General features: G+C 37.0%; 1 protein-coding gene across 4 annotated transcripts in view; it reads right to left on the reverse strand.

Annotated features, from left to right (window-relative positions):
* Nucleotides 1-596: 596 nt before the first annotated feature.
* The window catches only part of col18a1b (collagen type XVIII alpha 1 chain b), a 67,076-nt gene continuing 53,373 nt past the window's right edge, over nt 597-14,299 (reverse strand). For 2 of the 4 annotated variants that reach the window (XM_021477079.3, XM_073954003.1), the window contains 19 exons: nt 13,926-13,961; nt 13,566-13,625; nt 13,264-13,341; nt 13,134-13,169; nt 12,891-12,944; nt 12,574-12,645; nt 12,421-12,477; nt 12,293-12,326; nt 11,349-11,402; nt 11,183-11,217; nt 10,988-11,101; nt 10,750-10,906; nt 10,501-10,574; nt 10,255-10,383; nt 7,171-7,203; nt 5,841-6,035; nt 3,971-4,168; nt 3,775-3,890; nt 597-1,620 (listed from right to left, as the gene is read on the reverse strand). In XM_021477079.3, the coding sequence (XP_021332754.2) occupies nt 1,413-1,620; nt 3,775-3,890; nt 3,971-4,168; nt 5,841-6,035; nt 7,171-7,203; nt 10,255-10,383; nt 10,501-10,574; nt 10,750-10,906; nt 10,988-11,101; nt 11,183-11,217; nt 11,349-11,402; nt 12,293-12,326; nt 12,421-12,477; nt 12,574-12,645; nt 12,891-12,944; nt 13,134-13,169; nt 13,264-13,341; nt 13,566-13,625; nt 13,926-13,961 (1,740 nt within the window). In that variant the 3' untranslated portion in view covers nt 597-1,412. Of the gene's footprint in view, nt 1,621-3,774; nt 3,891-3,970; nt 4,169-5,840; nt 6,036-7,170; nt 7,204-10,254; nt 10,384-10,500; nt 10,575-10,749; nt 10,907-10,987; nt 11,102-11,182; nt 11,218-11,348; nt 11,432-12,292; nt 12,327-12,416; nt 12,478-12,573; nt 12,646-12,890; nt 12,945-13,133; nt 13,170-13,263; nt 13,342-13,565; nt 13,626-13,925; nt 13,962-14,299 lie in introns of all 4 variants that reach the window. The other 2 variants (XR_012407910.1, XR_012407909.1) reach the window with 1 other exon arrangement.

The following is a 14,299-nucleotide window of genomic DNA, read 5'->3' on the forward strand; positions in this document are numbered from 1 at the left end:
GTTTCAGGCATGTCCCACCAGGAGGAAGCCTTAGGGAAGATTCGTGACACGCTGGAGGGGCAATGTCTCTTGGCTGGCCTGGGAAAGCCTCGGGATCCCCCCAGAGGAGCTGGAGAAAGTTTCTGGGGAGAGGGGAGTGTGGTGTTCTCGCAACCCGGCCCCGGAAAATCGGTTGAAAATGAATGAATGTCCCTTGTCCAGTCTGAGACCCACTTTACATCATATCTCAACCAGGCAGTGAAGATCATTGGTTTTTAAAGAAACGGGTATTAAATAAGGCAGTTTTAAAATGGGATAACAGTACAAAGCAAGTGCTTGAGCTGGATTAAAATTAAAAGTCCCGGTGCATATATCCCATTTAAAGAATGTATAAAAGCATTCTATGGCACCGTTAAGAATCGTTGTTGTTGTTAAAATGTTGTATGAAATAAGTTAATTTGCAATTACACTAATAAAATGGGAAGACTGTCCTCTTGCTTGTGTAATAGTACAGTAGTTAATTATTTTACATTAATCTAAAATCAGAGCAAAATAGACAAGTTTAATCGGCTGTGTTGGAGTTTCAATAAGTTGTTTATATAGAAGCAACAAGTGTACACAGTGGAGATTGTATGTTTTATTAATGTAAGTGTCATAAGAAATACAGTAAAAATAAGAGTGATTTTAGCTGTCACATTTAAACTGTAGAATGCAGAGCAAAAACAATATTCAGGTTACATGTAAAAAGTAAACCTCAAAATAAATAATATAAAAAGGATTTACCTATTTTTAGGTCATCTTTCTGTAGAAAGTCAACCAGTCATTTGCACTGCAATCATGGAATGTCTGATGTGATTGAGTGACGAAGTATAAAATAAAGGTTACATAGGCTAACAAAATCTTTCACATACAAATATGAATGAAAACGGTAATAACAAAAAAGTAGTTCAAACAGAATTAGGTACTGACATATTTTTGGAAATACATTTTAAGACACTTGCAAACAATCGTTTGGAAACAAGCTTTGGAAATGTTGTTTTTGCCTGAGCATGTTATGTATGAAAATACAATAGTATATACATTTGTTAAAAAACAATTGTGAACCCATCCCAAACCGATCAAGTATTTTTTACTCTGACAATGTGTTGTCAGGTTTACTGCAATGTAGTTGGGGTTAGTTTTTTGAATTTAAGGAACATAAAAAATGTCTTATCCTTGCATTTTCAGTTTCATAGGCAATATTATATTAAACCACCATTGCAAAGTGCTCCTTCATTTATAACAAGATTTTGGCCAAATGTATTTAAAGACAAGAAAACTGAGTAGATACAACACATTTTATAACTAAGTTTCCATCCAACCGGACTATAAAGCACCAGCAGTCACACACACAAAAAAATTTCAGTTTGTGACAAATGTAAGTTTTGCACTCATTATGGTTCAGCAATGTAGCTGTTCTCAATGCACAGTACAATGTAAGAGCTGGTGCAACGCCGGGGCAGTTGCTGAAGTAGATACCCTTCTTGAAGAGAGGAAGCCATGCCCATGACTCCATCACTTCCTACTCGCCATGTTTCACAGAAGCTCTCAGTGTGCCTTTGTCCATGAGTGCTTGATCCATGCCATACCATCTTTTCTGGCCTATTGAATGGTTAGGGTAAACATACATTTCAGGTTAATAATGAGCTTTTTTTAAAGAAGCAGTACACCTATAAATAAAAGATTCCCTTTCTGTAGCCCTTGGTGATTCATAAAACTGTCAACAGCTACCTGCACATCAAGAGTCAAAAAAAGGATGCATTAATGTATTGGCCTCCGATATTTATCTGCTGATTTTGCATTAATTTACTATACTGCAATAATACGAAAAAAAGCTAAAACTTAATTATTACCTTAAGACAATGCTATTTACAACTATATAAGACACATAAAATGTTTAGTACGGAAATACAAACCACAATCTCTCATCCATCATAAAACAGCTGCACAATTTATCCAATTAATTCTATAACAAATGTCCAACTGCTTGTTAACGCAAATTTCTAATAAGCCAATCACATGGCAGCAACTCAGTGCATTTAGGCATGTAGACATGGTCAAGAAAACCTGCTGCAGTTCAAACTGAGCATTTCTGTGGCAGTTCTGTGGGTGCAAATGCCTTGTTGATGCCAGAAGTCAGAGGAGAATGGCCAGACTGGTTCAAGCTGATAGAAAGGCAAGAGTAACTCAAATAACCACTCGTTACAGTCGAAGTATGCAGAAGAGCATCTCTAAATGCACAACACGTCCAACCTTGAGGTAGATGTGCTACAGCAGCAGAAGATCACACCAGGTGCCATTCCTGTCAGCTAAGAACAGGCAACTGATGCTATACAATTTGCACAGGCTCACCAAAATTGCATGATAGAAGATTGGAAAAATGTTGCCTGGTCTGATGAGTCTCGATTTCTGCTGCCACATTCGAATGATAGGGTCAGAATCTGGCGTCAACAACATGAAAGCATAGATCCATCCTGCCTTGTATCAATGGTTCAGGCTGGACGTGTAATGGTGTGGGGGATATTTTTTTGGCACACTTTGGGTCCATTAGTACCAGTTGAGCATCGTGTCAACGCCACAGCCTACCTGAGCATTTTTGCTGACCATGTCCATCCCTTTATGACCAAAGTGTACCCATCTTCGGATGGCAACTTCCAGCAGGATAACTGCCATGTCATAAAGTGTGAATCATCTCAGATCGGTTTCTTAAACATGACAATGAGTTCACTGTTGTACTCAAATGGCCTTCACCGTCACCAGTTCTCACTCCAATAGAGCACCTTTGTGATGTGGTGGAATGGGAGATTCGCATCATGGATATGGATCCGACAAATCTGCAGCAACTGCATGATGCTGTCATGTCAATATGGGCCAAAATCTCGGATGAATATTTTCAGTACCTTGTTGAATTAATGCCACAAAGGATTAAGGCATTTCTGAAGGCATCTCGATGGATTTGCTCTTTAGTGTTTGGACTCTCAGTAGTGATTCTTTACCAAACTGAACTGAGCAAAACTGTATTTTTTCAACTGTAACTGTCTATATATATCTATATATATGTCTCTATCTATCTATCTATCTATCTATCTATCTATCTATCTATCTATCTATCTATCTATCTATCTATCTATCTATCTATCTATCTATCTATCTATCTATCTATCTATCTATCTATCTATATATATATATATATATATATATATATATATATATATATATATATATCACAATTTACATTGTAAAAGTGCTATACAAATAAAGGTGAATTTTATATATATATTGCATTATATGCAAACTTGAAGAAAAAACTAAAATTGCAGTTTTATGTGGACATTTTTGTCTTTAAGATCCTGAGTGTAATGTTTTTTTTATCAGGTGTAAAATAAATGTTTGTTTAAAAGAAAATTAACTGGTTAACTGTTAATATTCCTGCACAGTAGTTTTTTTTTCAGTTGTAAAGAGTCTATTCCCTCTGATCTAAATGAACCATTGACCCCTAAACTGGAGAGAAGAATAAAGCCAAGGATTTGTTTTATTTTCTTCACAAAAGCACTGATGATGTTCTCAATACCTTTCTGGGCTTTGAATATTTCACCCGTGATGTCTATGGAGCTCTCAGATTTGTTTCAGAATATATTAATGTGTGTTCTGAAGAAGTTGATGATGACAAATATTTAATTTTTAGATAAACTATTCCTAAGTTCTAGTTAGTGATTATATCTTAGTCACTGTTGTGATAATCAGGCATCATCTTACCAGGCATCATCGTTGAGAACATCTCGACCATCAAAAGAGTAAATGCGTGCATCATCATACATCTTGCCCTCTGAGTCCTCAAAAATAGACTCCCAGTTGCTGAATAATTCCTCATCCTGTGTGAAAATTGAACATCTTACGGTATATTCTTATTACTTAACAAAATAGTACTATGATGACAAATGAAATATCTTACTTTAAGATTTACTATAGGTAACTGGTCCTTGTCGTTCTTTCGGACAATACTGTTTAGATCCTGTAACTGGGATGACAGGAAAGCCCTGAATGTTCCTTTCAGCCCAATGGCTCGTGCTTGCAAGAAGCACTGGTGGTCTACTCCTCGAATGCCCTGCATGTTGCCACGCTGAGGTGAGTTCAGAGCAACCAAATGCAGCTAGGATGACAAAACAGATTATGGCAAGTTTAAATGATAAGATTTTTCAAACTTGATTCCTTTGTTTTGTATGCTCCCATTAATTTAACTTTTTGTCATTTTTACAGTGAACTGACTTGAGTTGAATGAGTCTTTTATCTTCTGTAGAGCTGTTTTTTTCTTTATTGGATCAATTTTTAACTAATGCTAAATAATTATTTATTTAGTTAACACTGTCACTTTGATCAATTAGTGAAACATTTCTGGAAAAAAAGAAATATCTTTAGACACATACAGTATGAATAAAACATTCTCCAAAACTCTGTGTATCAGTACAGTAATACTAATGCTAAACTATTGGTATTGTAATGTCACTTTATCAAATATAAAGTTTTTTCAAATTTTCACAATAGAACCGATGCCAATTTTTACACGAAAAGTCAAAATCGCAAAATCCTTTTGAAATGTCTGTCAATATGTTTTTAAACGATTTAACATGTTCAGTTAGCACAGTTTCTCAATCCCAGTCCTTGTGGCCAACCTATCTGCATATTTAGCATATTTCTCTTATTTAACACATCTTGTTCAGATATAATTCTATGCATAAACTGATTCTGGCTGACATGTCGCATTGACACTACGCATTGTGGTTCCCTAGTGCCCTCTACTTCATTCATGTCTGAAGCATCTCATTAAAAAAGAATGAAGTGTGACATAATATACCTCTGTGAATAGAATATACATTTCCAAAGCACACACTAAAATGCCTTTTCAATGAGGCTACGTGTACACTAATCCAGATAAACTTCAAAACAGCGTTTTTGTCTATAAATGCTCCAAGTACACACTTTCATTCATAAAACGACTGAAAAAGTTTTCGTTCATGTACTTCACTTACAGACGCAAGACCTGCGTCATATCCGCCTGCCATTTGTTTACTTTCCATTTGTTTGAAATGTTGCAGCAAAATGACGCAACTGTTGTTTCCATAAATATTCCATGTTCTTTGAAGAGAGGTAATATGGAGCATGCACAAAATGGTGTTAACCTTTAATAAAGCTGTCAAAACAGATAAGATCAAAAGCATCTGCTTTCCACCATGTTAAGTGAATTGGTCACATGACTCAAATGCATCATCGTTTTCAAAAGCCTCCATTTTCACAGTCCAACACAACTTTTTTTTTTTTTTTCGTCCACTTTGGGCAGCATTTTCAAAAATTATGTTTTTGTTATCTAAAAACATCATCTTAGTATATATGAAAGGCCAAAATGGTGGGGAAAAAAATGCAAAATGCATCAGTGATTTAGAACAAACCTCTTAAGGTGAAGCAGAGTGGGATTGAGAAATGCTGAGTTAGCACAACGTATAAAATCTAATTGTCACATATGAAGCAGATATGCGCTTGTTTGAATGATTTCCCATTAAACACATATAACTTGTTATTCTGCTGAAACTGTTTATTTGCAGCAGCAGTTTGACCAGTCAACTTTTACACCTAGAGGCTTGAGTTTCACTCCACATTTTGCATTATTATTGCTTATTATTGTAATCAAGCCTTTCGGCAAGTCTATTAGCAAATGGTGTTGTTTACACTTTGATGGAAATTACATTTTTCGTTTTCACGTAAATGTTCCAAAAATCCAATTATTGGACTTGTACACTCATTCCTCATATTAAAGATAAGAAATTTACCGCACGCCCTGAGGTGTGTACATGAGCTGGAAGTCTAGTCTCCTGAATGACAGGCCTGTGGCTTGGTGTATATCCAAATCTGCGATCATATGGCATGGGGTAGGGTTGAGGGTAAGGGGCTCTTGGTGGTGCAACTGTAGGGTAATCTGAAGGGTAGAAAACCACTTGAGGAGGTGCCACTACTTCCATCTTATCCTAGAAACGAACAGCACAGCAGCATAGAATGAGAAAGCGATATATATATATATATATATATATATATATATATATATATATATATATATATATATATATATATATATATATATATATATATATATATAGCCCCTTTCACACATACAGACCTTTCCGGAAAATTGCTGGCAATTTTCCGGAAAGGTTGTATGTGTGAACAGGTCATTTTGAAAATACCGGTAAATTCGTTCTGGCTATTTTCCGGAAAGAGAAGTTGTAACATTACCGGCAATTTGCCGGAATGCTGCGTTGTGTGAATGCAGAAGGAAGATTACCGTAATAAGCGCGTGCACGTCTAGAACGTGCTGACGTGAGGCGTCTGCTTTAGCCAATCACAACAGTCAGACGCATTTACGTCCGCGCGTTTTGTGAGAATAAAAACCTTTGAATATTTTTCCAACTGTGTAAATAATCATCGATGAGATGCTTATGATAAGCCGTTGTTTGTTTACCTTCAAGCTTTGCGTGTGCCTGTGAAACAGCCTGTGAGCGCCTGCACAAGCACATATTATGAACATCTCGACATGAGAAAGTGATCCTGCGAAAGTTGTTCACAATATTGATCATCCACAGAGTTTGTAATTTAGTCAAATGTTTACAAATACAAGCGCAGCCGTTTAAAGCTCATTTGTGGTGAATGATGTCAGAATTTACCGGTATTTTGGAATGGATGTGTGAATGCTCTTTTCCGGAAAATTTCCGTAACATCCTCACCCGTGTAAACAGCGCTTTTTTGAATATACCGGTAAAGTCGTTCCGGAAATTTTCCGGATATTTACCGGTATCACTGTGTGAAAGGGGCTTATATATATACACACACACACATACAAATACATACATAAACACGCACACACACACACACACATACATATACATACATACATACATAAACACGCACGCACACACATATATATATATATATATACACACACTGACAACTGAATGCTGCTTTTGTTAAAACGCTTAACGCATCACCATACTATTGACAATGGACATTTTTTTCCCACATAATTTCAAAATATATTATAATATTTACAAATGTGACTGTACCTTTATTGATTACTCTTATAATTAAATTAGATATTTTGTAACTCACCAGACCCTTGGGGAAAGCAGTATATTCTCCAAGCTGAAATGAAACAGACAAACAGAAACATGAGGCATAATTATGCAGCAAATAATTAATTACAGAATGGTGGCAGAAACATGTCCACCTGAATGTTAATGCAGTGGACCTATGTTAATTACTGACTCCCTTTCTTTTGGCTTATTTCCTGCTTTACCATAGGTCGTCACAGTAGAATGAACCACCAATTACTCTGTCATAAGTTTTACTAGCAGATGCCCTTCCAGCCGCAAACCACCAGCGCTCGGTAACAATGATCGGTACTTTTATTATTCTCAGTCGCTTTGCTCCATTTCTTAGATCAGAATTGAAAGTCTGAAAACTACCTGTTCAATCTTCACATCGTTACGTCACTTGTGCACATCAAAAAAGCAGTTCCTTAGCAGGAGGGGGACATCAATGCTATGTTTCATAATTTAACACTATTTATTTACTTTCCATCTATTTGTAATGTTGCGGCAAAATACCACAACTGTTGCCTGTTTTCACCACCAAACAATATCTCCCGGTAAACATTCTATGCTCTGAGAGAGGTAATATGAAGCATGTACAAACTGGCATTAATCTTTAATAAAGCTGTCAAAATGGATATCATCCAAAACATCTGCTTTCCACCACGTTATGTGAATTGGTCACATAACTAAAATGCAGCATGGTTTTCAAAAGCTTTAATTTTCACAGTCCACACTGAAACATGAATGTTTTTTTTTTTTTTAATTTTTCCAATTTGGGCAGCGTTTTCAAAAGTTATGTTTTGTTACCTAAAAAAATCATACAGAAAAATATGCTAAATGCATTTAAACTTAAAACAAACATCTGAAGGTAAAGGGGTGTGGGACATATGAAGCAGGGTATGAGCTTGTTTGAATGACTTTCCATTAAACACATTTAACTTGTTCTCCTGCTGAAACTAATAAAAATGATGCTGCAATTAAACAGTCAAATTTTACACCTTGAGGCTTGAGTTTCACTGAGTTTCAGTTTGACAATATGGGCATTTTGCTAGAAAGCCAATGATTCTGAAGAGTAATAATATGGGTTAATGAAATGCTAATGAATTGGCAGCACCCAGCACACACAGCTGGCAGCAATCACAATCAGCTGAGTATGAAGCTGCCGGCCGCCTGTTGCTCAGCACATTTTTTCCTCAACAGCTTCACGTACAATTGAAAAAGTCTTGTTGCTGAATCTTTGACTTCATTCATTTGTTTGAGAGCGAAAGCTGCAGTCTCCTGAGAGGCTGTATCTCTTGGGTCCAGTGCAAGAGACAACACGAGTAGTGGCAGTCGAGCTGGGTCCATTCTTCCATCTCTGGTCCCATTCACTGATCCGGTTCACGAAAAAGCAGTTTGTATAAAAAACAAATTTCCCTAAAAAAGCAACACAGTCGTGCAGAGCTTGTCATCACTGGGATGGCAGCTAGCTCTTGCAAAAGGGCAAACCACCCCTGTAGGCCTGCAGGCCCCCCACTCCTCAGCGTGCTCAATCCAAGGTTTGATTGAGAGAAGTGGTCCAACCTCTCAGGTGACCGTCCTCTTACTCGATGACACTGATGACCAGATGTCCTCAGTGCGTGACGTTGACAGTTCACTTTCTTAATGCACCCATATTCCATATTCTTAATTCCACCCATTTATTCCCTAAATGAGGCCCCCCTCGGCACAAACGCGCTTGCTTACAGCTGGCCCCAGGGCATGCACAAATATGCATTTCCTCTAGTGAGCCTTCTCGCACAGAAACTGTGCTAGGACTGGGAGGATAAGGAGCAGGTCAGAGCACCTCTCTGGCCCAGCCAGACCTGGATATCAGAACCTTTTCTCCTCGTGATGACTCCTCCCTGGCAAATCCCTTTGAGGAAAGACCTTCTTCTCTAGGACAGGCACCATCTGGCACCACATGCAGTTCATAGATGGAGCACGGAGGACTTAGGTGACATACCAGCTCAGTGGTTTACACCATCACTCAAGCTAGAGCACTCTCTACTCTCTCTCTGTCCCCTCCACAATTGGTTGGTTTTATGATCACCCCCCTCTCTCTCTCTCCCTGAGGACGTGGAGATGGCGGCACACTGGGAAAGCATCGCATCATCATCCAGTTCCAAAGAGGCACGAGACACTAGATCTGGGCATCCACCTGCAGCGTTCTTCCCATTCGGTATAGGCATGCTTTCCCAACGCATTGTTATATAAAACAACTCCAAGAATTTAACTAGGAGTATATTTTATGACTTCCAAAAAATAAAAATAAGCCTTCAAGCGCTTCACAGTAAGTAAATGTAAGTTAGGGCAAGAGGACATATTAGAGGGCTGAATCATTAGTGATGATGGTGCACTCATGCTGGAGCCTGGCAAACCTCTCACCAGTGCAGTGACAAGGTTCAACTGCTGTGGCATTTTCCATACATTTCCCCAAAATGGAAGTTTTACAGATAGCATTGGAGTTCCCTTCCTGTTAGGTAACGAAACCCCTCATTCCTTGAGGGGGAAATGCTATGCTCCATCACCACAGTGCTTGCAACTCAGCTGACAACTTTGTTCGGCTCTTCAGCTTAAAATGTACCTAGCGATATGACTCTGGCTGTCTTATATTTAATTATTACGATTTGAGATTGCTGCTAGCTATGTTCACTGGGCACTGCCAATTCATTGGCATTTCATTGGCTCTCTTTATTTCTCTTTAGATGATTGGCTTAATGGCGAAATCCCCATAGTAGAGGTTTTTGCCACATATCATTTCTGTTCCCCCTCGGTGATCGAGGGTTACATAGTAACCCTTTTATTTTAATTGCCGTATCTCTTACACATGGTGTTTCTGTGCAAAAGTCTATACAGACAGAATAAGTAGAGCTGCATGCAACAAATAATGTGTTTGCAAAAAAAAAAAAAAAACTACAGTGTTTGTCTGAGACAGAGTGAAATTCTTTAAATATGAGAATGCACAAGAATGATCTACAGATCATGCAAACATGTTTTTTGAACATGGACAAACCAAGAACACTTTGTGTTTTATTTTTACATGAAGATGGACAAACAATAATAAAGCTTAGAAAATTACCAGGACTTCTCTGACACCTTCATGTACTCTCAAATAAAGTTCTTTGTTGTCTTTTACATAGATTAGAGTGCCTTCTGGATACTGGATGGTTGTTGCAGCCATTGTATCAACTGACCTCATGACTGTAACCTGTAGAACAAAAAACAAAAAAACTAAATTAAAAATCTAATAATCTCATTAAAACCAAGTAACAGGTGTTTCCATCAGTGTGCCCTCAGACACTAAGTTTCAGTAGTGAAAACGCACCCCACTTAAATGTACAGGTTGTCCAGGACGTCCAGGAGGCCCAGGTGGCCCAGGCGGCCCTGGAACACTGATAGCTAGAAGATCAAGGTGTTAAAACAGAATGACTAAATTTTTTATTTATTTATGCCTTTTTTATGCATATATATTATTATTTCATTTATTAAACAGGACACGATTTAAGACTTCATCATGTCAAGAAGCACTGCATGTCTGGACATCTAAAAGCGTGTGACTGTGTGGATTCCTTACTTTGTGAGGGTCCGTCTGCACTTGGTAGCAGTGATCCTGGAAGTCCCGGTGGACCTGGTGGTCCGGGACTACCTGGACGGCCCTCATAGCCAGTTCCTGGAGCTCCGGGAGGTCCTGGGGGACCTGGAGGTCCCCTAATAGATTCCCCTCTTGGACCCTATACCAAAATAATATTTTAGTAACTTAAACCTTTTTATAAAATAATCTAAATGCCATCTTTTCATGTCTGTGCTGTTACCGGAGGTCCAGGTCTTCCTGGTGGACCTTGTACTCCACCGTAATGAGGCTCATAATATCCTCCTCCTGGTTCTCCCTTCTCTCCTTTAAAACCAGGCTCTCCTTTCATCTCATGCTACAGGATTTTAATAAATTATTGAGTACATTTTCAGCAAAACATTACTAAAAAGTTAAAAGTAAATATGAAATATTGTACCTTAAATGAATAAATGTCATATGTGGTTGTGAGACCTGTGGCAGGAAATGTTGATATTCACATTACAGATTTTATAGTTCAGAAAAAAGTTTAAATTCAGTGCTCTAGATATTAGTTTTACTGATGATGATGGTTTGATGAGGTTTGGTGCTTTAATAAATCATACCTGGCAAACCAGGGATGCCAGGTGCTCCTCTTTCACCCTTGTCCCCTTTGATAGCTGGGATGAAATTTGAGATAGATTAATATCTATTTAATTAGCAGTTGCTTAAAAAATACACATTCTTAAGAGGTCTCAGAGGTTACATAAAAAATAATGGTCCCACCTTATATTAAGTGGCCTTAACTAATATGTACGTACATAAGAATTAATAGTTTGTTACAATGTACTTATTGTGTAAATACATGTATTTACTGTGTATTTATGCTTGATTAAATACATGTATGTAATTACATCTGTAATTAACTTTTGTAATTACATTTGTAAATACACTGTTGACCATCCCTTACACCTTAACCCACCCTTAAACCTACCCATGCCACCAAACCTGTCCATAACCCAACCTCTATCCCAACTCAAAAGCACCACAAGTGTTCTCAAATACATCATAAACACAGTAAGTACATTGTATTTATTTATTTGATGTAAGTACAAAGTAGTTAAGGACACTTAATATAAAGTGGGACCAAAATAATTAAAGGATTTACATTTATGGATTGTGTGTGTATATGACATGGGCATATCTAATAGCTCATAATAAGTCATGTTGAATGTCTCTTTGGAAATATTTTAAGCATATTGCTGAAATCCCCTCACACAATCTTTTTAAACACGAGATTAAAAAAAAGAAGGCTCCAGAGTTACTAATTACTAGTCACTGAGTTACTATGGTTGCTACTAATCTTGGATGGTAGCACATGTAATTAAAGATGTGATCAAAACTGACTGGAACTACCTGTGCAATAAACTATTTTATTAAATTAAATTTCAACCTCAGACCATGGAATAATCAACAATAAAAGCACACTGATTCCTAAAACAAAAAAAAACAAATGTTCTCATGCTGTAAACTGAAAGGTGACTCTGGATTGAAAAAATTACACACTCACCATGGGGAAATCTTGAGCTGACGTCATCATAGCCCTTAAAAGTAGATCACATCAAATTCTCTGATCCAGTACAAATATTATATTTTTTGTAAAAAAACAAGCTTACATAATATTAGTTTATTACTCACATGAAATCTTCCCGGAAGTCCAGGTGGACCAGGTGGCCCGGGCGGACCAGGGGGTCCCTAAAATCATTTTGAAATCTATAGTATTGTATATGATATATGTGTTTCTATAATAATAGTGAATACAAAAATAAATAAAATTTGCCAATTTTTTACCTGATAGGCATATCCCTCTGCTCCACCTGAATCGCCTTTCTGGCCTTTTTTACCAATCAGACCAGGTCGACCCTTTTTGATAAAGAATATTATGTGATCAAGAATATACTTATATATTATGAAAATAATAAAAAAACAGTACATTCATAAAGTATCTGAAAACAACAGTTATTGGTTTAAACATCAACGCTGACAATGCATTATGAGACAAAGAAGTTGGACAATGACACTACAGGCAAAAACTGAACAATAGTCCCATAAAGAGTGTCTATTTGTCTGTAATTGAAACACATGTACAGATAACTGATAATACTCACGGGTCTGCCTGGAATTCCTATTTCTCCTTTTGGTCCCTGTGGCCCAGCTGGTCCCTAATGAGAGAAAAACGTATGACATATATATATATTTATATACATATATATATATATATATATATATATATATATATATATATATATATATATATATATATATATATATATATATATATATATATATATATATACACGTGAAATATCAGCAGCTTTAACAATCAAGCAAGACAGCAAACAAAAACTCACTGCAGGTCCCATTGGCCCTGGAGGTCCTAGCTCACCCTAAAACAGACAGCATTTACATTAATTGTTAAACCATACTATAGATGTACTGTATAGAAGTGATCTAATTGAATAACAGTCACATATCTCTCACCAGCTGTCCAGTCGGTCCCCCCATGTAAATGGGACTACGAGTGGAGTCATAGATCAGGCCAGGTTCACCTTTCTGACCCTAATAAAAACAAACCACATCTATGTCTAATGTGAAAAGATTTAAAAGTCTTGTTGGATAATTCATGTAAACAATGTTGAATGCAGGGACTCCGGAAAGTTGATTGCTGAGTGTAAACAATTTCAACATCTTTCTAATTCTATCACAGTGGAATGGCTACTCTAAAATAATGACAAAGAGGAATATTTTTTCTCAGGTTTTGATAAAAGTGTAAAATATATGACCTTAATTGAAACTCCTGGAAGTCCACGTTCCCCCTGGTCACCCTTTTGACCCACTGGTCCCTATAAAAATAAAAGTATATAAAATGTAATATAAAATTGTTCTCACCTGTTATAGTCACCTGTCATAGTTTTTCAAAGTTGTTCACAGAAATATATTTTATTTTTAAGATTATTCCACAAGTTATATTAAGATCTAATAAAGATAAAATATCTTTTTATTTAATTGTTAAAAATCCTAGATGATGATATTACACCCGCTGCAATGAAATTGTATGTTATCCAAAATCATAAAAAATATGTATAAATCCTTTACTTCACATGATACTTATGACAAAATTTTATTAGACACTAAAAACTTACAGGAAATCCTGCCTGACCAGGCAAACCCGGTGTCATCTAAAAAACAAAACATAGATGGATTATAATGCAGTATATTCATTCATTCATTTTCTTTTCGGCTTAGTCCCTTTATTAATCTGGGGTCGCCACAGGGAATTTAATCGCCAACTTATCCAGCATATGTTTTACACAGCGGATGCCCTTCCAGCTGCAACCCATCACTGGGAAACATCCATACACACTCATTCACACGCATACCCTATAGACAATTTAGCCTACTCAATTCAACTGTGCTGCATGTCATTGGACTTGTGGGGAAAACCAGAGCACCCGAAGGAAACCCACGCAAACACTTGAAGAACATGCAAACTCCACACAGAAACGCAATCTGAGCC

The sequence above is a fragment of the Danio rerio genome, chromosome 6 (genome assembly GCF_049306965.1).
Source record: "Danio rerio strain Tuebingen ecotype United States chromosome 6, GRCz12tu, whole genome shotgun sequence".
In the NCBI taxonomy this organism is placed as follows: Eukaryota; Metazoa; Chordata; class Actinopteri; order Cypriniformes; family Danionidae; genus Danio; species Danio rerio.